The sequence below is a fragment of the Ambystoma mexicanum genome, chromosome 7p, assembly GCF_040938575.1.
Source record: "Ambystoma mexicanum isolate Mex_15411 chromosome 7p, UKY_AmexF1_1, whole genome shotgun sequence".
Classification (NCBI taxonomy): Eukaryota; Metazoa; Chordata; class Amphibia; order Caudata; family Ambystomatidae; genus Ambystoma; species Ambystoma mexicanum.
Genome location: NC_090939.1, coordinates 836,210,940 through 836,236,357, shown reverse-complemented (window position 1 = coordinate 836,236,357; position 25,418 = coordinate 836,210,940). Strand labels below are relative to the sequence as shown.

The 25,418-nt window shown below is 43.8% G+C and overlaps 1 protein-coding gene across 2 annotated transcripts in view; it reads right to left on the bottom strand.

The window, feature by feature from the left end:
- Positions 1-25,418, bottom strand: part of NALCN (sodium leak channel, non-selective) — a 3,431,684-nt gene that overhangs the window by 1,258,763 nt on the left and 2,147,503 nt on the right. For both annotated transcript variants that reach the window (XM_069637002.1, XM_069637001.1), the window contains one exon: positions 9,652-9,789. In XM_069637002.1, the coding sequence (XP_069493103.1) occupies positions 9,652-9,789 (138 nt within the window). The remainder of the gene's footprint in view (positions 1-9,651; positions 9,790-25,418) is intronic.

The following is a 25,418-nucleotide window of genomic DNA, read 5'->3' as shown; positions in this document are numbered from 1 at the left end:
CACAGCAGCTGGTAGTTTTCTTACATGTTTGACCAAGAACAGCCCAAATCCATGTAGAAAGTTGCCCCCAATGCTGGAAACGTCATCCCTCAAGTGTGCGTCAGGATAACATGTGAAATGAATGGTTTTAATAATTAAGGCAGTCTTCATTGTGAATACCAAAAGATAAAAAAGTCAAAATGCATCTGCTTGCATTTTTAACTCAATTACTAACACATGAATAAGTAATGAGCTGTGCTTGGGGGCAAGCTAACTGCTTCAGGAGATGCATTTTTTCGAAACACAGTAAAAAGCAGGATTTTAAGATCCTGAAACCAGTGCATAGATATCTTAGCTATTGTATGGATTAGAAGTTGCAGGCAAATCAGAAAAGGGATTTTGAGCGGAGTGGAGTTTGCAAAAAAGAATAATTTGATTGCGCAGTGCAAGGCTGAACAAGATTAAACTTTTGTATAAAAAAAGGTACTCATATTTTGAGTTAGTAAGGCCCATTGTCTTGTATGGAGTGATCGGACAGATAGGCTCTGTAGAGAAGCCCCTCAATGCTCACACCAGAAAAAAATCATAACCCACCAGGGAAAAAGGCCCAGCACACCTCTTGCAAGGAGAACAATGTTTATTTACATAAAAAAGGAAGACGCGTCACAGAGTGCGCTGACGAAATCAACATGGGCGATAGCTTATAAAAGAAAAAAGGCCACAACTGACGTACATCACATAGGTTACAAATCCACGTAGCTGGTTGTGTGACCCTATGCATATGAGATGCCAGGTCATTGATCTTATCTTCCTCCATCTATTTTCTTCCACATGGGGATCTTCTTTGCACGTCATTGGGTGCAAGGCTCCTACTTGCCAATTATAAGCACAAATCATAGCATTCGCTCTGTGGCCTTAGGTGAACGTGGTACTGCAGACATGGGTGCAGAGGATACTTTTGAGGTCACACGATCTTACAAACCCCAGCTCGATCCCATACGTGCCGGCACTGTTCCTGTTCTTCCCACCCTGTGCTTCAATGTGTTACTTTCCCTCTCTGGCACCTCCCAGCACAAATCGCAGGGGCCCAGGATATTCTGTGTTGATCTTTCTGATAAATTGATGATCTAACAGTTATATGGTCGGTGGTCTGGGAATGACTGGTACTCTGGAATGCTGGGGTCTTGGGACAGGGGCATCTGGGCACTATAACTTAGGGTTTGGGCTGGGGGAGGTCAGAGGCTCGTGCCAGCCTTCTCTTGGCATAACTGTTCACAGGGAACTATTGGCCCTCTCGCGGCCTTGTAGGGCGCATTGCTACTAACGTGAAACAATGAGCCTTATGTGAATCTCTGCGGGTTTGGCATTTCCTATTGCTGCCCAGGCTGCAACTCATTACTAAGCCTCGATTTCAAGATGGCTGCTATTTTCTAAGATGGTGTTTCATTGCTAGTGCAATCTACACCCACACACATAATAACCTACCACAATGCAGCTTCTGTCAACACCTCCAACCCCTATCGTTTTAGGCCTCTGCCACATTCGGAACCTCTTGTGGGCCTGGGAAGATCGCCCATGCTTCCCAACAGATGACATCAGAGGGCAATGTCGGAAAACAGAGAGGTGATTGGAAGTTATTAATAGTAACTGCTACTTCAATATAATATGTGCGGGGCACTGTGTAGGAGGAAAACAGACAGGCTGGAAAATAAAAAATAAAATCATTTGAACAAGTGGGGAGAATAGGCCAATATTTGGAACCTGGAATAGACGTTAGTCAGGCGTTGTAGAAGCTGCATTGGCGGTGTAGAAGCTGTTTTTGAAAGTGTGTGTTTTCTAAGGAACGGGGCCTACACTGCTGTGAAGAACTAGCAAATTTTGGCAAGCCCTCTTGATGAAAGAAGTAGCCAAGGACTCCAGAAAGACAGATGTCGGCAGACAAACAGACCAATATCACATACAGAGCTGGTTACTTTGAACTGCATACAACGTCTGGAAAAAAGAGGCCTTGAAAATATAACTCCTCACTGTGATAAGATGGCAGCCCAGCTCAGCCAGATGTAAGTAAACTGTATTTAAAAGAGGCAACTACTAATCAGAACACTGCAGGCTATCTGAATCTGCAACGTTAGTGATTGCGTCACATATATTGTTGCGAGCAGCTGAATATGAAGACAGAGTTTGGACAATTGATGAATCAAAAATCTCATTGCATTGTTGAAGTAGGGGTGGGCCTTTAAACAATAATGGATGCAATTCATGATTTTGAACTTGTTGCAATTTGGAAATGTAATGCATGCGTAATTTCAAATGATATCTTACGTTGTGAATTAATACATTAAGTTGAAGTAGTAGCTGGCTATATGACAATAATATTAATTGGTGACATTTCAGCCTATATAATAGAGTTGACTGGCATCCATTTTAGCATATAGGGCCTCTTTACATGTTCGGTTGTATCCCGCTGGGATATCACCAAATGATACTACCGTTACCTGCACTTGGTCTGGCGGAATTACTGCCAGATTACAAGTGCCAATAAGGGCGGTAAATCCCAATTCCATGGAGTCCACTAGGACTCCATGGGGGGATTTGCCATTATGTCCTGCACCAGTAACACAGTGCTGGTAATAGCGGCAGATTTTGCTGGTACAGGGCACGACTTACTTCAAGCTCTCAGCTGGAGGTAAATCAGGCCCCTTACCGGCAAACTCGTACTTTTCTGGTGTGGTAACATGCCGGTAAACAGTATTACCGGCACGTTAATATTGCACCAGCAAAGTTGCAATGAGTCCATAAAATTAAGACAAAGCATTCTGGCAAATTGCAAAATCTATGTTATTTGGCGGAAAGGACGTTGAATAAAAAATAAATCTGAACTGGATTAAAAAATAAAAATATTTCTTTTAAACATGACATTAGACTATTTTACCCTACAAAAAAAAATCCCTGCATGCCTGTGTGTGTGATCAGGGTTGAATACATATCTCACAGAGGTCACCAAGTCTTAACTGAAAGTGCTCTGGCTTTTTATCGAACAGTAGATAAGACCTCATGCCAAATTTCTTATTAGATGAAAGTGAACAAGTACAGCACTAACAAGTATACCGGTCAGGCTGCAATGTAAAGACCAATTTTATATTAAAATGCCTCTGAATTAAAACTAGTGTAAGTAGCATATCCAAGAACTACAGCAGTAATGTTGAATAAATAACTCATGTGCGGAATTTAGGATGTAGAGAGTTGTTACTTTATGGTTTGAGTGTTTAATGCCACGGGTTAGATAGAGATAATGTTACCAGTAGATATGAGTATGTATTGGCTGTATACTGCTCACAGCCATGTTTCCCCTATCTAAGAAGCCTTGCAGCCTCTTTTCTTTTTCAGTTGGTGAGCTGGTGCACGTGAATCTGGGTCACATGACCTAAACCCCACCCACCTGTCAATCACTGCTAATCTTTGGTGCCTACTTGATTTGTCGCCCTTTTATACCACATTTAAGAAGCCTTCCAGCCTATTTTCCTTTGCAGTTGGTGAACTGGTGCAAGTGGATCCAGGTCACGTGACCTAAACCCCACCCACCTGTCAATCACTGCTGATCTTTTGGTGCCCTCTGTGTTGCTGCACTTTGTTCCCTCTATTTAAGTAGCCTTCCAGCTTCTTCTCTTTTGAAGTTGGTGTGTTGGAGCAAGTGGATCAAAGTCACATGCCTCACTCGCCCGCTCAGGCCTGCCCCTTTTATTCCCTCCTTAACTCTTAGTGCACAGGGCATCTCTCACCCAGACACCTGAAGTGAAAGACAGTTAAAGAAAAGGGCAACACATGTTTGGTCCTGTTAGGGCGTGGAAAGGGCCAAGACCCAGTGGTAAACAAGGTAAATATCACCATGTGACTCTACTCACCACAACCCATTCCCATCCTCTCCAGGGATCGCACAGGCAAATACCCAAAGCAGCCCCGGATAGGTAACCTGGCGAACCTCATCAATATCTTCCATACACCCCTACAAAATACACCTCTATTCACACCCGCCCGGTTATGGTGGTTAACATTCGCTCAGTGCTCAAACACATTCCTGATATCTCCATCGTCGTATGCAACAGCGATCTTGATGCTTTTTTCATTACTGAAAAGTGGTTTGCACCCTCCTCCCCCTACATCTTCGATGTCCTTCTACCCGACGACTACAGTATCCAACATACTGACTGCACAGGAACACCTGGAGGTGAGGTGGCAGTCATCCATAAAATCGATTGGCCCCGAATTGTAATCCCAATTCCCACACACAGCTCCTTTTAGTCCCTAACATGTATGTTCACCATCTGAAACAATGACTCTGTTACATTCCAACTTATTTGCAGGTCACCTCGAGGGAGTGGTACCTTCATTGACAACCTTTCTAACTTTCTCTCCTCTGCATCATTTTCCTACTCTACTAATATCCATCTTGGAGATTCCAAAATCCCTGAGTTCCAACCAGCAAAACACCAATGTGACTCCCTATTCTCTCTGACCTACTCCATGGACCTGAAACTAATCATACTTCCCCCGCACATGTCAAAGATCACACTCTTGACCTAGTCTTCACCTCCTGCCCGCTCCCCTCATGCTCAAATCCCCTCCTCAACTGTACTTGTCACACCTCAGTCCCCTTGTCATATCACACCCATGGATGCCCCACAAAAGTCAGGCCCAACGCCCTGTTATATAGCACTGATCCTTCAAGTTGTTTCCGCAAAAGACACTTGAGGAAATGTTCACAACATGACCCACTACAAGGAATGCCTCAGCCCTTCTCAATACATTTAACCACCTTGCCAAAGTACTAGTAGATCCCCATGCACCTCCAAAGTCTAGTTACACCAATGTCAAAGCGTCTCCACCCTGGTACGCACCCAAGCTTGCCTTGAGAAGCAGTGGTGCAAGGTTTGCTGCTTAGAGGGTCGCTCATCCCTCAAATCCCTGCATACCGAATGCATACAAATGATATCTGAGGCTAGTCAGCTTACTACACTTCTGCCATTGAGGCAGTCTCTATCAGGAACAAATCCTTATTCAAAGTAGTCAAGCACTGTTCCAAGCTCTCACATGCCCCCAAGGTGATGGATTCACAAGAGAAATGCAACCTTCCTCATTAAGAAAATGGATCAAATCAGAGGTCACATCGATGCCTCAAAACCAGACAGATCTCTGCTATCCATCAACCCCTGGGCACTGCCCACCTAGACAGACTGTATCCTCCGCTCTCCTAATGATTTCCCAGACACACTTGCATCACTTAAACCTACTATTTACACAGATGACTTCCTCCCAGCCTCCCTCATTAAAAAACTCACTGGCCCAGCACTTAATGCACTTATTTGTATTTTGAATGTCTCTCTCAGTGAAGGTGCATTCCCAGACATGTTGAACACAGGTCTCATACATCACCTTCTCAAAAAACCCTTGCTTGACCCAGAGGACTGAGCCAACTACAGAGCCATCACGAGCCTCCCTATCATAGGAAAGGTTATTGAGAAAGTAATCACGGCCCAACTACTTCACAAAATCGACCAGTTTGACCTCCTCTGCGATTACCAATCTGTCTTTGGCCCCAAATGCAGCAGTGAGACTGCAGCAATCCAAGTGGTGTGTGATGCGCTCAGAATCACGAACACTGGGGACTTTTGTCTCCTAGTCCTGTTAGAGCTCTCTGCTGCCTTTGACACAGTTGATCATCAAATTCTCCTCTCCCTCCTCGGCAACAGGATGGGCTTCTCCGGAACTGTCCTAAAATAGTTTTCTTTCTACTTATCTGGTAGGCACCAGTTTGTATAGATGGGCTCATACACATCCAACCGACTACCAGTCACATGTGGGGTCTCCCAAGATTCCATTCTCCCCTTTATGACCCCCACATAGCCATCCATCAGTACACTGATGACACTCAGCTGTACCGTAAAGGCAGTGGTGCCCAGTTCATTTCTCACCTCAGCGAATGCCTGGGTAGTATCCAAACATGGATGTCAAATGTTTATCTTCAACTGAACCCGATCAAGACCAAATTTGTCCTCATCGGTCCCCCCAACAAACACAAATGTGTGCAACCATTGCTGGATGACATGTGTTTGGAAGTATTCATCCCTCAGCTGTCAAACACAGCCAAATCCTTGGGCTTCATTGTTGACAGTAGCCTTTCCCTCCAAAATCACGTAGCCAAACCGCATGGCTACAGACCCACACTCCACAAAATCAAAGCCTTCATTCCCATGAACGAATTCCGCATATTGGTCCAACCCCTCTTTATCTCACACATTGATGGGGAAAATGCCCTCTTTACTGTGCTTCCAGCCACACATCTGGCCCCCCTCAAAGCAGCACAATACGCTTCGTCCCGCCTCCTTAACGGTGCCTGGAAATTGACCCATATCTCTCATGCACTGCGCAAGCTTCACTGCTCCCTCAGCCCTCCTGCCAGGATCATATTCAAAACTGCATGATTCACCTACAAAGAAGTCTCAAATGGAACAGTAACATACTTGGTGGCTAAACTCCACTTCTCTGCTCATCACAAGGCGAAACTATTAAATGGTTGCAGTCAAAGCTAGCCCGCAAAGAGAAGTCTTGCAATCAGTCCTTCTACTGCTATGCCCCGACTATCTGAAACTCAATACTGGAAACTCAATACTGGAAGAGGATTGAAAGGCCCCTACCATCTTCCAGTTTGGCAAAACAATGAAAAAGTGTCTCTTTCAACAATACCTGCTGGACTAATAAAAAAATCCCTTGCTCTCTCCATCAACAATAGTGTGTTGCTGTATATCATTCAAGGCCCAATTCTAAATGCTAGCACAGTCCTTTTGTAAAGTGCTCCACTGCTCTATAGCTATTAACTATAAGCAATAAAATAAAATAAAATAATTGAATGGGTACCTGCTCACCTGGATTGGACCGGTGGGCACTACAATATGTGGAAAGAACTTGCAATGCATAAGAAACAAAGGAAGTCCACACTGGGAAGAATATGCAGTCCTACAGGGCAAGGTGTGAAGGAACTCAGCTGGGAATTAAACCTGCAACCCATCATCTGTTAAGTTATACAGGTACCACCTACACGCAATGAAAGCTGGGTTGCAGTTACATGACACTTTACATAGAAAATGGGCAAGTGTTATGCTCTGTAACTTTTGACCTTCTCCCTGTAATATCACCAAATGTGGCAAAAAAGAGCTGTGCACATCCAAACAAATGTACCACAGCTGGTGTACAGTTTCGTGTGGAATAGGTCCGTGTGAAAGTTGGCGTCTCTGCATTGTGGTTTCCATTGACCCACAATGCAGACTTTTTGCATTCATGTCTTGACATGTTCTGCTTCAGTTTCTCAGATTATGGTCAGACTGCAAACCTGTACCTTGTGCATGAAGTTATCTTCCATCTCAGTTTTCTAATCGGGATCCGAATGTGGCACTATCGGGTTTTACCTCCCCTGTTGTTCCCTATCTCTTTGCAGCTTCCTATCCCCCTTTACTCCGACTTCACTTTGGCCCAGGTCTTCTTAGGGTGCTGACGCGATGGTCCCCTGACGTTCACTCCACCCATTCATCCTTCCACTCCCTTTCTGCTCTTCTGAACTCTCAGGATTTGAATGTACCTCCCAGATGCCTAAAGCACTGCTGTCACAGTCTTCTGACCCTTACCCCTTTCCAAGTCTCTTCACCCCTCTACTCTTCTTCTTCATTGCTAGGATTTGAAAGCAGACCCAAAGGGTGCTGCTTCGATGGTCCCCTGATGCATACCCCTTCCTACCCTCTTCCTCCCTGTGCACTTCTTCATTATAAGGATATGAACGCAGCCCTCTGGATTAGCCTGATCTTTTCCACCCTTCTTTCCCTGCACTTTAAGGCATTGACATCTTTGCAATATAGTACCTTATACAACATCGAACTAAATAAAAACAAATCAAATAAAACGCTGGCATTCACAATGTTTGCAGATTTCGCCTTTTTCCAAGTGGTCTCCTTAATTTCTTTTTTAAGAGATCGAATTTTTCCTCTCATTTATATGCACAGCCGATCCACTCATGATCCAGTGCCTCATTGTAGAACACGAAGATGTATTCTGTAAGAAATCTTTGAAGGCATTTCGCTGTAACATCTATGTGATATAGAACAGTTACATTCACCACCATGTATGAAATATGGTCTCTTTGTTGTGTTCTTCAACCTTCCCACTCCTTAAATGTGCAACTATTGATATGGTCATGGAGTTCAATTCTCCGATCAAAACATCGTTGACTAAATATGGTGAAAGGAAATGTAAAAAGATATTTGGCTCAAGTATCCTGCAGTAGGGACATTGTGTGGTAGCAAGAGTGGCAGAGGGGATAGTTGTAATATATAGCAAAGAAAGCTTGCCTTCGTGGAGTGTCATGAAGTGGAATAACCACTAGCTGTTCATTCTGTTCACATTATTGATACAGATAAGAATGACAAAACCCATTTCTTCACAAATTGTGTATGAAAGAATTATCAATTTTTAATGTGGAAACAGAAAAAAAGTCCAACACGTTTCGTACTATTATGAGTTCTTCTCCAGGGGGATTATTTAAGGGAAATTAGATAAAAGTAGAACAAAAACTAAGAAAAATAAGGAACAGATTTGCACATCTAAAATCTGAAAAATAGTATTGCTCTACTGTACCAGTCATATTCCAAAAACGGAACCACTCGCTGTGCCTCGTCAGTGGCTGGGCGAACTGCAAAAATGTGATGGCAATGCTATTAACGCTCAATTATCGCTCTGTCCAATCGCAAGTTTGGAAGGAAAGTGGGAGGTTTACATCCAGCTTTTTGCTGGAGGTACAAATCCCCCCTTTCCACCCATGTGCAGCGCTACTACTGTAGCACTAATACCGCTGGCGGTATAGCGCATTACTGCCCCTTAGAGTCCTTTGGGGCAGTACCAGCCTTACCACAACTCAGGATGCAGAGCTAATAGCGCCAAACCGAGTTGCGGTAATGCTATTTGCTTCAGCAGTATCCCAGCGCATTTACCGCGAGGATACCACCAAGGCTGTGATGACACCCTCTGTAGGAAACCTATTTGGATAAGAATTAGTACCTAATGTTTCTCTTATCCCATTTATGCACTATAAAATGTAGCCTAAACAGCCTAATACTAAAACTCATGGAACGTACGGAAATCTTTAATTGTCAGCAGTACCATTAGGTTGCTAATGAAAACCAGATCAAAAAAGAAAAAAACGGGTGCTGAGCGTTTCTGGAACGTTCTGTTACTTACTGCCTAAATACCGCAGGCATCCGTGAGTTCGCTGAAACAAGAGCTGGTGCCTGGCACCATAAGTTGAAATGTGATGACATCAGAATGACATTCCTCGTCATCAAAAAACAGATATACAAACATTATTAAACCTCAACATGTGTCTTCAATGTCAATTTCACCTTCATATAGGTACATCACAGTAACCAGACATCCTGAAATTAATAAAAGGTTCCGCCCACCAACACAATCCCACAAACCTGTTACCAAACCCACAATGTTTCCAAATCATGCTAAACATTGAATAGAGCAAGTTTACCAATGTTTTCAATCATGAAATTAAATTACACACCATTATCCCATGGAGCCCATCGAAGTGAATTAGGTCTATTTAGAACTTCTGCTGAAACTTACCAACGTGGCGAAGAGATGATACAAGATGAAGTATATGGCAACCACTGGTGCCCACATGTGCCCGACCGCATTAAGGGTTTGATCCATGACGTCTACCCATCCTTCCTGTGTGAGGATCTGGAACATGGACATGAATGCCTGCAGGACGACAAAAAACAAGCATTTGGTCAACACAAAGACTAAACGAAATGGAGTGGTGGCATGTGTATTTTTGTTGTAGGCTGTGAGTAAGGCACGCACAGTTGTACAATGGGACTCATTATGAGTCCGGCGGTAGCCGTGCCGGTATAAACGTCACGGCTGCCACCGGAGTCATTTTTTTTCCGGCGCCCAGCACTGGGGACTTACCGGGGCCTTACGGCCCTGGCGGTCCCTGTAATTGCCCATTGCCGGGTGCCGGAAAATATGACTCCCCATTCCCATTCGAGTCCCATTGGACTCAATGGAAATGGGGAGGATGGATGCACCGGCATGGGAATGGGGAGGACGGATGCACCGGCATGGAAATGGGGAGGACGGATGCACCGGCATGGAAATGGGGAGGACGGATGCACCGGCATGGGAATGGGGAGGACGGATGCACCGGCATGGGAATGGGGAGGACGGATGCACCGGCATGGAAATGGGGAGGATGGATGCACCGGCATGGAAATGGGGAGGATGGATGCACCGGCATCGGAATGGGGAGGACGGATGCACCGGCATGGAAATGGGGAGGACGGATGCACCGGCATCGGAATGGGGAGGACGGATGCACCGGCATGGAAATGGGGAGGACGGATGCACCGGCATGGAAATGAGGAGGACGGATGCACCGGCATGGAAATGGGGAGGACGGATGCACCGGCATGGGAATGGGGAGGACGGATGCACCGGCATGGAAATGGGGAGGATGGATGCACCGGCATGGGAATGGGGAGGACGGATGCACCGGCATGGAAATGGGGAGGACTGATGCACCGGCATGGGAATGGGGAGGACGGATGCACCGGCACCATTCATGAATGGTGCCGGTGCACCCGCCAAGGTCTGCGAGCGGGTGCCTTTCCGTCCGCCAGGTCAAACCTGGTGGATGGAAAGGAACCCGCTGGCAGAACTCGTAGTTTGCTGGTCCGGAAACAACAGTACCGGCAAGCTTACCGGCACCGTTGTTTCCGGACCAGCAAACACGTAATGACCCCCAAAGTCTCTGGTATTGATTGCTGCAGTTTGAGTGGCATGATGCGCCAGCTTTATTGCGGAAGCGTGAAATATTGCGCTATAATCAAAACGATTATTTAACTTATTTTAATTTTGCAAAAATAACAATATTTTGCCAAGACTGTGTGTTTTTTTTTTCCCTGTAAGAAAACGTAATCAGCATATGGGGCAGTTGCTAGTTCATGGCAGGTGCTCTGTTAAGTTAGACAAGACTAATGTCAATGCATTTCCACAATATAGGTCTATTGGCTGGAGGCACAGAGCACTGGATTACTGTAGGTCTGGCTATGACCTCACACACTCCCTTCTTTGATTGCCGTGAATTCTGCCCTTCTTTTTATCTACTTTCCACTAGTCCTTCTACTGTTTTTCATGCAGGTGATAACAATAAATCGTGCATTCCTCAGACCCCTTTCAAACAAAGGGTGCAGAGCAGAACAGGCAGGCACATTCTTGTTCCACAGGAGTAAAAGCAACACAAACTCGATGCACCAACTGGGACTCATGGAAGAGAAACCACACAAATAGTCATAAAGCCCATGTTGCATTGTTGACAGGGTACAGTTATATCACCAGCCATTTTTGATATATCAATACCATTAAAAAAGGATCGGCTAGAGCAGGGTTGGACTGGCCCTTTCGGTCCAATTTTCGGACACGCATCCTGGGCCGTTTTTTTTTTTTTTATTTATTTTTTTTGTTGACTTTTTTGTGTGCTGCGTGTGTGCCGCAGAAGGCGCAGCGCTGCCTATGGTTGGGCGGCCCTTCCCACCGCGAGTCACAACCCGAGCAGAGACGCTTGGCTCGCCTCAGCGGAGGAGGGCCTGGGCTGGGCACACTAGAGTCATTAAAGGATAGTTCCGGGACTTTTTTTTTATTGTCCCTACGGTTCGGCCATGTGTTTTTAAGCATAAATCGGTAGATCGTAGAAAACTTTCCTATGGACCTTACCCGACTTTTCGTCCATTAACGCACTCGAAATCAGCCGCCATTTTGTGATAATCCTACCATTCCCCCCCATTGACCTGGCTCACCTGCGTTTGCGGCACTAAATCATATCCCCCGCGCCTGAAACAGACTTTATCAAAACATTCATATTCCCCGCCTCTATCCGTGACGTGACTGTGCTGCGTAGGCAAATGCGCCCAGGCGTCTTCTACGCGACTCCACACAGAACCCGGAAACCAACACAGATCAGCAAACAACACAGCGCGCCACAATTCGGAATATGAAACTGTACTTTTAAATCAAACCGCAAGATTGTAAATTTGGTAAAGTACATTTATTTGACATCAAATGTTTAGAGAATATTCAGCGATTTGCATTTTTATTTGCTCTCGATCCAAAATAGTTCGTCTTGAGGCAAGCGATGTTCGTGTGCAGTACACAGGGTGTTGGTTTACGATAAAATAAGCTCTTCGGTCGCACTGATAATCGCATGGCTGTTCCAACAACGAGGCACTAGGCCACCACAACGGTATGTATGTTGCATCTAGCCATTAGTACCGCGTAAGGGCATACTTGTACTTGGCGATCATCCCATAAAATGGTCAGGGTGGTAACGTTGTTCACGCGGAGAAGCAACTGGCGGTTGTAAAAGCCATCCGCCGGTGTCTGGTACTCGTGACACAGACAATAATGAAGGATGTACCTGTTTTAAAAACATAAAAAATGAAATTAGTCTCACCATCAGATCTTTATTAAAATTATTCATTTTATATATTAGGTCGGGAAATTATTTCATAGCTAGGACAGTGCAACTGGGTATTATACGTCATTTCCAGTAACCCACCCCCTCTCCTCCGCCTTTTTCAGAGCCGCCTGAGCGCCAGTGGACCACTTCGTCACTGATATGATATAATATGGCATTTGCAACGCGCCTATACACAAGTGTTTCAAGGCATGGCGAGGCAGGGAGGGGGGGGGAACAAGGAGAAGACAGGCAACGATCCTACTAGGCCAGGTGTCATTCAGATCGCGCAAGTGCAGGGGTAGGGGGAAGGTAAAAGTGCAAGGGGAAGGGGAGGGGGGAAGTGGAGTACAAGGTAAGTAGCATAAAATAATAAATACATAGGGCCAGCTGGTGGCAAGTGCAAGGTAAGTGCAGAACAAGTGCTGGGAAGGGGGGGCTGTAGGATACTGAGACAGTCCCCCAGTGCAGGGGTTGACAGGGAGGCAGTGCAGGTGGAGAGTGGAAGGGCGCAGGACCGTGGTCGCAGACAGTGGACCAGTTGTAGCAGGGGAGAGGGAGAGAGAAAGCAGAAGCAAAGAGGAAGGTTTTGAGGTGCTTCCGTAAAAGGAGATGGTTCTCCTCAAGATAGTGCGCGGTACAAAACAATATGCCACATAGAACGAACAAGTACAACTTAACCCGTCTTTAAAGCTACTGTATAGTAATTAAATTGCGGTATAAACTCATCTAAAGAGTTACTTCCATTATATTTGCATTTTCCATTGTGTCTGTGCGTAGGGCAGCCCCGAAATACCACTCCTTCTATGCCGACGTTATTTCTTCTAATGAACGAACATTAAATGGCTATCGTTTCTGAAATTTTATTCATTATCGTTTCTTACGTTATTGCACCACACCCCCAAAAAGAAGTCTTTCGGGATGGTCCCGGCCTGTCAAGGTCAAATAACAATAGAACCTTATACTGAGTTGTGGGCCATTCCGGCACCCGAGCAAAAAATCAAAGCAGCTGACCTTCACTTTGAACGAGCACACATTCCTAGTTAGCTACATTCAGTGTAAGGCCATCTCACAGGACTTGAAATTTACATTCCATCTTTGCATTTTGTCTGCGTGCTTTGCAGCCCCAGAGAACCATAAATACGGAGACATTCTATATTTTTTGAAAAATGATTTATATTACTGTTTGGTTTAATTTAATGCGCAAATGAACAAGGTTGGATAGACACATTGCATGTACACTGAGCAATCACTTTTATTTACACAATACATAGCTACACATATTCAATGGGCCTGCGACATGAGGAGACTCGAGAGCAAAGTCACAGGTGACACCCGGGTGGTTCGCACTACTGCACGGTGAAGGGAGGGGCAAGGGTGGAGAGACACATTGCATGTACACTGAGCAATCACTTTTATTTACACATTACAAAGATACACATATTCAATGGGCCTGCAACATGAGGAGACTCGAGAGAACAGACAATCAAATTACAATCATTTAAACCGTGATGTGTATTTCTCAATGAGCTCTGCTTTAGGTGGACATGGAACAGAGGCAATGTTGGGTGGCAATGCAGTTGTCCCCTGCACAGGTTCGTTCACAACTCCATGTATGTGCCTATCTAGGACATCAACAATAAGTCTCTCAATAAACTCATATTGCATATCCTCAAACACTGGTTTGATCACCCATTGTTTACTTCTTTTAGTGAAGGCCTTATTGTAGCGAAGCATCCCTAAAGTTCCGGTCGTCCTACTTTGTTGACGGCCAACATTATGGTTATGTGCCAAGACCGCTAGAAGAGTCCGATTTATCATGCCCTCCATGCCAAAATGCAATCGTTTTGGCCTGTACTTTAGGCACATATTGTGGAACACCTCCAAACCTCCTGTGTGGCAGAATTCCATGAGTCCCCTCAAATCTCTTGTTATAGTTTTATCAAATACAATCTTTTCAATGGCTTTGTGAGTGGGTGATGAAGGAATCAACCACTTCTTCTTCCGTGCCTCCTCTGTGGACAAATGGCCATGTTCACAATTGTGGAAATGTTGGTTTGTGGTCCAGCGGTGAATGTTGCTACAGTGTAGCATTACTGACCGCCATTTTTCCAGTAGAATTTCCAACGACCCTTCACATGTTTTTGAGCTCCACCAAAGATGGTTGCTGATTGACTTGGACCACTGTGAAATACCTTGCATATCTTTTTTTTTACCTGCAGCCGACATTTTTTTATTGATTGTTTTTGCAAGATGCCATACGTCAAATTGGTGATTTATATTTTTGTACTCTTCTCTCATTGTCTTGGCAATTGAAACGTGTCTGTCCGTGGCTATCAGGTCGATCACCATTCCCCGCGATTGTAGTTCTTGCAATGATGCTACAAAGCCAACTTTCTCCATGGCCACTGAGGATGTACTTTGTGACACCTGCACGACCTCCGAACTCACAATTTTCTTACTTTCCATGTCCTGAAAGTGGTAGGTGCAGTACTTGGCTGAAAATCCTGGGCTGTCGCACTGTCCATCACCGGCTAGCCTGAACCGTTTGCCCGTGAATGTACTTTCAATAGACATTTTTTCCATTCTCCAAGCTTCGCTAATGGCTGGAAATAGATAATCGGTTTGGTATTTGTAGAACTGAGTTTTCGCAATGAAATGGATTCCCACAAACTGAAAGAAATACTCTAACTTTTTAAAACTTGAACCACTAAAAAGTGCGGCCGCTGCACAAAGTAGATTGCCTGCTGGCAGTTGCCCCAGCATGGGTTGTGCAGACCATGAGAACGGATGATATTGTGTACAGGTGGCATGTATTTTAAGGTTAGTGCCTCGAATTGCACGAGTCACATTAATCAATGGCTCCCCACATACTTCCCCACCAACCGAATGCCCACATTTCATCTTAATAATAATATCAATCAAACAACTATCGAATACAATGAATTTGGCCTCTTTCCTTATACTGTCACTCTGCATCCCAGCTGGTTCGGCCTGTAACGTTGAGGACATGTCACTCACATTAAAGGTACAATCTCTGATATCGTCTTCCGCTATGTTCAGTGATATTGATGGTGTTTCATTGTCGTCCATTTCATTCTCTTCCATTGCAACATCTGTTCCTTCTCCGGCGATGGGAGAGTAAAACAATTTCTTCAACTTTCTCGCGGTCTTAGTTTTTGCGAGTGTGGATTCTGTGAATTGATCTCCGACTGCATCCGAACTACTAGGAGGACATTCACTATCAATGGCTGGTGGTGGTATAGCTCCGTTGTCAATCACTTCATATTCTTCCCATTGGCACGATGCATCTCCAGTCTCAAGTCCCTGCCAAAAGGTTTGACAAGCAACATCTCTCGTTCGCTTCACTGTCTGTGTAGATCTAGTTCATACACCCACTCGCAACTAGAGGACAGATTGGAAAAGGGATGTTCAGTTTAAACACAACTTACAGTATTGAACTATTAACAGTGAAAAACAACATAATATAGTGACCAGGACACTAACCTTCTTTTGCTTTCTTTTCTTTGAAACTTTCTTGCCTCGAACTTCAACATCTGGACGCTGTTGCTCCGACTCGTGTGTGCATGTCTCCACTTCCTCTTGCGCTGCAACGACTATATTTTCATGATAAGCACATCCATCACGCACTGACGCTCCATCGACTCCCTGAAACATCGAACTTTCATTAGTATGTATAATAATATTGAAAACACAAAATGTACTTGGGGACCAATACCCACGTACATCTCAATAGCAAAACACGAATTAACGCATTGTGTAGAACATTCAAACGACAATTATTCACGCATTGTTGATCTAGTTAGATGGAACTGTCAAGATCCATACCTCGGGCTCCGCATAGACTTCCATTGATGATATTATTGAAGATGACGCTTCAGCAACTCCCTGAAACACAGTAATTGCATAAGTATGGTTTTCTATTTTGTTAAAAAGAACATAAACTTTGTGCAGGCGTCAACGGCTCATCTAAATAGACCTGCACAAATGATCAGTTGTCTAAAATAAATAATGGAAATCTAAATATGATTCGATTTGCTCGATCGTTGGAAGTGTCACCACCCAGAGATCTGCATCAACTACTAGGGGTGATGTTCATGTAGAAGAATCTCCGTCATCTCCCTGAAACATAGTACTTGCGTTAATAAATAAGGAAGTATAGCGGATGTAATCACGTCATATAATCTCGCTTGATCGAACTGTCAGTATCCATACCTCGAAATGCATAAGAATATCAAGGGACGCTGTAACTGCGGTGCACACTTCTGCAAGCTGTTGCGCCGACCCGTAACTGCATGCTCCCCCTTCTTCTTGGACTAATGCTCCATCGACTCCCTGAAACATAGGACTTTCATTAGTAATGAACACAATATTGAAAAAAGAAGACACATAGGAGGGCGACGACAGAAGGACATATCAATGGCTAAAAACGAAAGAAACATTGTGTGTAACAATCACGCTACAAGAATGCAAGATCTGATGATCTCCATCGATGGAACTGTCCGGAAACGTACCTCGAGCATCTGAGTGACATCAACGGTTGTCCTCAATGCGTTGGACTCCTCAGCATCTCCCTGAAAGACAGTACTTGCATTATTTTGGATAACAATAATTATAACTGAAAACAAAGACTAGAGGACGAGTACTAGGGTGTACCATTAGGTAAAATAATTACACGATAAATTAAAACTATTGATTTACATGCCTAAAACAAGTCAGTGGCAGAATAGCTAAGTAAGATTACCCGATAGGCGCTTGAAGTGGCTGATGACTGCAATAACGACACGGATGGAGAATCTTCCGCCTTCATATTGAGTGGATACATAAATGGGGAAATTATTGTTAGCTAATGCTACACACTACCGCAAGGCCGAGAGCTAAATCCGTAAACTTGACTCACCAGTGGAGGGATGTGGACGAATAGAGTGGGAATAGCGGTTGAGAGTAATTTTCGCGTCGCTCGCGGTGTTTTCTTCTTTATTAGCAATGATGTGGAGTACATGTCTGAGCTAAAGTGCCTGCTGCAGATGCGGTATCGATCACCCCTCTTGTCCGCAAAGACTTCTAGGACTCTACTTTCAAGCTCAGACGGTGGATATCCGCAATATCGGACCCATTCTCTTATCTGGTCTATTGTCTTAGGGAAAACATGCATTATAGTACCTTCAGATTTATTATGGGTCTTCGAAGGGCAACCGCCAATGGAACAGGCAGGCATTGTGGAAAGTTCTGAAAAGTAAAGATCAACAATTCTCTATGAATACCAATGTGTTAAAAAATTAAGTGACACATAAAAGGTTCAATGCAAGGTTCGTTTTGGTTCTTGGAACTATACACGTTATTCACATGCGGATAAGTATTTGAATAACTTTAAAAAAATAGAAAAATAATTTGACTAAACTCAGAACATGTGACTAGTTCCTTGCATGTACTGTCTTGAACGAAAAGAAAACATGGATGCAATTTGATGACTACTAGCAAATAGATATAAATTAAAAAATTGGACGCAAAATGATTATGGTACATGGCCTTACCTTGACGAACAAACAGTTAGATGCAGGGATCAGAGTAGTTTCTTGTCGTAGAACAGGGAGCAGTTCACAGGTTGGAAACTGACGAGTTTGCTCGAAGTGGTCACGGAAGTTCACAGAGACGAAGAGCAGATAACGAGCACCTTCACGGGTTGACTAGCAAAGCGCAAAGAAGTTCTCATTAGAAATATGAAGTGGGTTATAAAGAATTCGAAACAGGGGTGTGTTTGTGAATGAATGACGTGTATATGTCGTGGCATTATGCGGTTTGCAGGGGGGCGTCCAGCGTGAGGGGGGATGCTTGGCAGGAGACACGGGGTCTGGAGGTAGACATGGGAACAACAACCCATGCTCTATAGACCACTTTGAAGTATACATGGTCTTTGGCACCTCTTGGCCTTTATCGCTCCCTGACAGCTCCACTTGCCAGCGCAAGTACCCCGGTGCGAACTGCCTTTGATAGGGCGGGGGGTGGATTGGGGCGGTGGTCGTGCAGACAAGAATCGTTTGCCGCAAGGCCTCACCAAGGAGAGGCCATCTAACTGCATGTAAGAGGCAGGCTGCAGGATCTAGTACATGGAAGGCAGGGGGGTGAGTTTATAAATACCTCACCCTCCCAGGAGAATATATGGGTGCAGTTCACCCTGGAGACCCTGGATGCCTAGGCAGTTAGTCAGCAGCAGGCTGGCCTGTGGTGGCAAGGCGGCACGGGCCAGAGGGGGTCATCTCTGTACCCGGTGCCCAAAAGGATGATTTATTATGATCAACCATATTGATTATTTACCTATAACCATGTTTTGTATCAATAAAATCCAACGGCCTTTTATTGCCAACGCTTGAACAAAGTGGTGTGGTAAGTATTTTTGGGGGAGGAGGCAAGGCCGGGAGGCTTGATGCCAACCCGCAAAATAACATATGTATGTCTGCTGCATATGGGTTCAACGGTTATGTGGATTGAAGGTGGGCGGCCAGCGTGAGGGAGGATGCTGGCCGGAGACATGTGGTGTGACAAGACAAGGCACAGGAAGACTATTCAATGGAGACACACTAGATTCATTTAAAAAATCAAAACAACCATTGTTAAAATATATGTTGGGTTTTATTTTAGATCTTAATTTCAATTGAACATAAATAATAAACATTACACATTGTAAAGTTCCGGTTGCAGCACATCCAGGGAAAATCCGTGGTATTGTCCACTGTCGCTGGGGAAATGTTGTCTAATGGCAAGTACCGCACAGGCAGGTATTACTCTCCGAACGCGGTGTCCGAGCCTCCCGTGAAGCCACCAAGTGAAGCAACGATAGGCCACCAGCCTGTACCACCTGTGAAAAAGAAAGATGCAAACTGTATTAAAATGACAAAACTTTCTTATCAATGTCGATTCAGGTAAAAAATGTCATTCTGCTTTGAAAAAAATTCTATCTAGAAAATGCACAATATGGAACCAATTTACATGCGTTCGAATGATATGTAGATGTAATTTTATATGTGGGAGACGACCATGAAATAGTAGTGGCATCACTGACATCACAACCAGAGTATACTTACTCGTTACTCGGATTACGCGGACGAACAGTGCCGCGAAGTTCGTGCATAAGCACCATCATCATCCTCAACACGGTCCGTGAGAGGCAGGCTTCCCTGAACTCTGGCAGCTCGGTGATGCATTGCGGACTTGGCTCGCCTTCCGAAATGTAGGCCAAGCACCCGGAATTTTCACGGCAGCAGCAGTTCTCCTCCTCAGTTGGCATTAGCTCGCACCGATTGCACGTGCACCAGGTGGAGACGCCGTCCATGCGACATGGTCCAGGCTCTTCATCCGTTGACTGGTCCTCCCAACTGCCGTCCGAATCCCCATCGTTTTCGCGTGCTTGCCTTTCCAGTAGTTCCTCCTCGGTGTACTCGGGCTCGTACATATACGGCATTATTGTAGCCATTGTGTGGTAAAGAAAGTAAAATAATTTACAGAGATGGTACAGGTGTTCACAAGGCCTAGAAGCGGCGAAGGTAGCTGACCAGAGCACAGAAACGAGTCACAGAATACTCAAAGTAACACAGAGAGAGTAATGGAATCGAAAATCTGCTGCTGTGTGTTGTGAAACGGTGTGTTTATACTTATTGAGGAAAGAGGCGTCCTGCCATTTCCATGGCGACACTTCATTAGCTGAGGCGCAGCGATTGTTGACACGAAACGTGCTTTGGCGTTGGGAAATGGGCGGTACGCGTCTGCTGATGTCAGGCTCAGGGGCTGTAGTGTGAGATGATCTAAGACCCTGTGTACAGCAAAGGAACATCGCGTGCCTCAAAACGAACTTTTTGGAACGTGAGCAAATAAAAATGCAAATCGCTGAATATTCTCTAAACATTTGATGTCAAATAAATGTACTTTACTAAATTTACAATCTTGCGGTTTGATTTAAAAGTACAGTTTCATATTCCGAATTGTGGCGCGCTGTGTTGTGAGCTGATCTGTGTTGGTTTCCGGGTTCTGTGTGGAGTCGCGTAGAAGACGCCTGGGCGCGTTTGCCTACGCAGCACAGTCACGTCACGGATAGAGGCGGGGAATATGAATGTTTTGATAAAGTCTGTTTCAGGGGCGGGGGACATGATTTAGTGCCGCAAACGCAGGTGAGCCAGGTCGATGGGGGGAAATGATAGGATTATCACAAAATGGCGGCTGATTTCGAGTGCGTTAATGGATGAAAAGTCGGGTAAGGTCCATAGGAAAGTTTTCTACGATCTACCGATTTATGCTTAAAAACACATGGCCGAACCATAGGGACAATAAAAAAAAAGTCCCGGAACTATCCTTTAAACAGAAGCAAAGCCCAAGAAATCACACCCTGGCAGGGTATAAAGAGGGGTGATAAAAACCTGATCCTTGCACATCAACTTCAGCATAGCAACTACATCAATTCTTGTGGTGATCCACAACACACACACACAAAATCTGAGTAAACAGTACAAGAGATCAAACAGGTAAACACAAACACGAGTGCAAAAACAAAACAAAAAGTCTGTGTGAGAATGGAGAAAAAGGAAAGGATCATCATTTTAGATTATAGATGGAAGATGTCATTGCCCATCTATGGATGGAAGATGTCATTGCCCATCTATGGAATGAAGATGTCATTGCCCATAATATGGATATATGTCACAGGTGGAAATCTGACCTACATGAGTGACACAATTTTTTAAAATCTATCACTGGGATAGAACACTCGCTCTATAATCCACTGTGAAGTCATGCCGGCAGGAGTGTGCCACCCTTCCTCACTTGAAATTCCTTCTCTTCGCGAGTCAAAGGACGCTCTGATGGATCAATTACCTTCATTTGATGGAAATCTAAGATTGTGTGTAAAACAACTAAAAGAATGTTGTGCTGCAAGTATTCCATTGACATCCAAGTTTGAAACCTGAGTTACACATAGCGAGAAAAAAAAGGCCATTTGAAGAAATACACAGCAGCGCGGCCCATAATGACTATGAGCAGCACGCCCAGCCATCTTTCTTCCCGAATAAGATATTTTTAGTTATGAGATAGTTTTCGGTCGGTTTATGTTCAAGTGAATTGGAAGTGCTATCGTCAAGCTGACAGAACCAACAGCTGTGAAAATGAGACCCAGAGATTTATGCAAATGCGAGACTTCAGAATTAATTTCCTTTCCAGAAAGAACAGATTGTCAAATTTCTTTGAGCATGTACGCTCAATTACTTAATTAGCTGCTTTGCTCATGCTAGGCAGGCACCAGGTTTTTGCAAAATGAAAAAGGGTCGTTTCAGGAGCAGCCTTACTGCCTAAAAGTAAATCAGGTAAAACAATAAAATAAGAAAAATAGAAGTTCGGCATTGATCTTGTGAAGTCTAAAAAACATTGGTATAAATTCTGTGTGAGATCCACTGCTGAACCCTCCCCACCCCCGAGTCCTAATCAGCTTGGGAGTATATTAGGTGCGCATGGCAGGCGAACCGGAGGCGAGATGTCGCCTGTCATCCATTCCTCACCTGCCGCTGTGGGCGCACAGGCTCCTTGCGCGCAACCACTATTGAAACATCTAATACCTTAGCTTCTATTAACCTCTCCCTCATGACAACTCGAAGAGCCCCATGTTGGTGGGAAACTCCTCCAGACCTACGTGCCTAGCATATACTTTGCTGCCGGGTGTGCCAGGAAACCAGGCAGTTGTGGTGTGACCTGACTAAGGCTGAGGATCAGAGTTCTATCTAATTCAATCTTCTGTAGAATTACTCAAGATGTCTATTTAACCAAACGCAAAGGATATTTCCTGTTTTCCATAACACATAGCAAGACACATGGGTGGTACCCCACTGAAAGCAATAAGGAATAAAGCTTGCAAACAAAAGCCACATGAAACCGGGATCCAACCATGTTCCTGTTGTGAGCAGGTAGTGCATTTGAGTGAGGCGGTCTCTGCAATGCACGCTTGCATGCAAACAACGGACATCTGAAATGACTGCCTTTCCATGCCATCGGCGGCCCCACTATTTTAGATTTTTAGTTTATTGTTTAAAGCACGGACCTGGCTCGAGAACAGCGAGGCACTGTACAAAGTGTGGGTGGCCTGCATTTGGGCTGGCATCTTTTAATAGTAGTACAGTACTGTGAGTTGAGTTCTGTGCATAGGTATAATGCCGGCGCCATTTTCAAAGATAAGAGTTCACAATGCATTCCCAAACAAAGTTCATGAACAGATTATGCATACACAACCCGATGTGTTCCTGAGTCTTCGTGGTTTTAAAAATGTTTACATGCTGGCTCAAAGTGTGAATCCAATGCATTTCGGATGCGTACATCTTTTATAACCAAAAAAATTTCTCTGTTGATTCTTATCTAGTGGAACTATGAAAATCCCTGAATACAAGGCTCGCAAGACAAAGGTTGGTGTATAAGTATTCAAGCATGCTTCTTGGATACACCCTAATGAGATGCCAAAGCTTTTGTTACTGAGTTCTGTATGCGTCATCAATTAATGTCCTATTTATCTTCTCTTCGACTCCTATTCTAGGAGCATATGGCTCAAGACCGTCCTGAAGAAATCTGCCATGCGGGAGATCGAGACATTCAGACATGGGCTAAGGAAGATAGCTCATTGGTGGACTTTATCAGTGTTGCCCCCTTCCTGACCAGTGCCTGGAAGATCAGGACCGGATGGAGATGGAGAATTGTTCATAGGGAAACATGATCTACAGTAGTTTGATCTTCTTGATTGCTACATGAAAAGGCAGCAAGCTAATTGTGATATACGCATGCTTACATGAACAGTATTAATTTTTGAATCACAGCCACAGTGGCTGTCATTCTAAAATCCATACTTTTTAAAAAAAATACTAAAGTATGAAATTCAGATTCAATAAATATTGAAACATAGAAAGAATGAGTAAATTCGGATTTTCTTAAATATACAAAAGGGTAATATGCCCAGAGATAAATTGTCTTATCGTTTAGCAGGCACTCTGCAGTTCACACAAAAAATTGTAAGAAAAGTCTGACAAGAAACAAGTTGTTTATCAGAAAGTTCTAAAACCTAAGTAATTGAGATAGAAAGAAGAACGTCTTGGAGATTGACTTGTTCAAACATCGGTCCCAAAAATATGTGTGGCTTTTATTATTATACTTCACAAATATTGTTGTCAAGTTTGGCTGCTAGTCTTGCCAATACAGATATTAAAGCATTGTATTATATTATAATTGCTTTTTTATAACACACATAATACCGAAGCGGTTTCAAAGCGTGGGCCCGGGATTTAAACCTCTGTTGCTCCGTGTCGTCTTGCTCTCAAGATGAGCGCTTTGCCACTGAGCTATTCTACCGGTGCCAAAAAATTGAAAAAATGCTAGGGCTGTGGGAAAGTATGATTCTTCTAGTTTGATGAATAGTTTGGATGACAGAGACAACAGTCTAGTCATATATCAAAATTGTCTTGTTTTGTTTTGGCCTCATACTGTGAGAAATCCATAGTTAATCAATAGGCAGAGACAATAATTCAACAAAATAGGATAGCATGTTCTCTTGGCAGTAGTGAGCAGTGCATTTATTTCAAACATTTATAAGAGTAGTGGAAAAAGCACTTTAGTATGCAGATCGGATAAATATTGCTTCAGAATTTCAAAAAGATAAGGCTATCTGTATTTATGATCTCTGGATGTGCTGCAATTCCATGTTGCATACACTTAGGCAATAATACGTTATATTTTATTCTTTAATGAGTTATTACTATGCTTCAATTTGCTTATGCTTCTTGCCAGGGACTTTTCTGTGTAAGGATTCATTTAACCAGACTCGGTATTGGGTGCCATTCCTATGACACTCATTCAACTTTAGATATATAATATATTTAACATCTTGTTCCTGGAAAACAACTATATTCTCATTCACAGATACATGGAAATGTCCATAAACTTTACTTGCAAACCCCTGATGACAAGTGAAATTATGGTATTCACACTCTCCACCTGTAAACCTTTGTAGTTCGTACTTGTATAGCACCCACCACGGCATGAGTGCCCTTTCACTCATATTTAGCCATTGTAGCTGCTGTTTTGATATTCGCCTATACAACTTTGAATATCTTGGTCAATTTCAATTAAAAAAATGAGGACACTAATAGGGCTATGACTGAGAATCTGCTACTTAATCTTAATTATTGTAACTTATCCCAAATGATAAGTGGACCTACACATTTAGCTGTCAATTCTTTGGCTCTTGTTTCTCTGTACAGAAAATAATTTCACTTTCTTCTGGCCTCTTCCTCTTAAGTGGGCCGACCACTCAATGTGTTTATTTTCATGGAATCACCCCATAACAATGACTAAGACAATAGCAGACCTTCCATCTTTTCTTATGCCTAATTGTACATTATTATCTAAACGGGGAAATAAATGATCTCCTAAACGAAGAAACTTGAATAGTAACAGTAATGATGTTAACTCTGTTCTCCCTCTAGTCATGGAACAGTTGACGTCTGCTCTTAGCGCTGTCCTCCTAAATTGATTCACTAAAACACCCTGAATGAGAACTAGGAAAGGGTTGTCTACACCACCAATACATCTGCTAAAACAGCTGAAAAGGATGCTAGAGAGGAAGTTTCTCACTCACTGCTTTCCATCTGCTGAATACATTCTCAGGTGTTACAAAAATCTATTTTGAAGGCCAAAGATATCATATTATCAATAACAACCTCTGGGGTCAGTTGTCCCTCAGAAAACCTTATGTACACTAAAAAGAGAGGTCTGTGCTCTTATAGCACTAGCAAATGAAAGTATTACATCCTTTGAAAAGTGTGTTATTGCCAACTTTTTC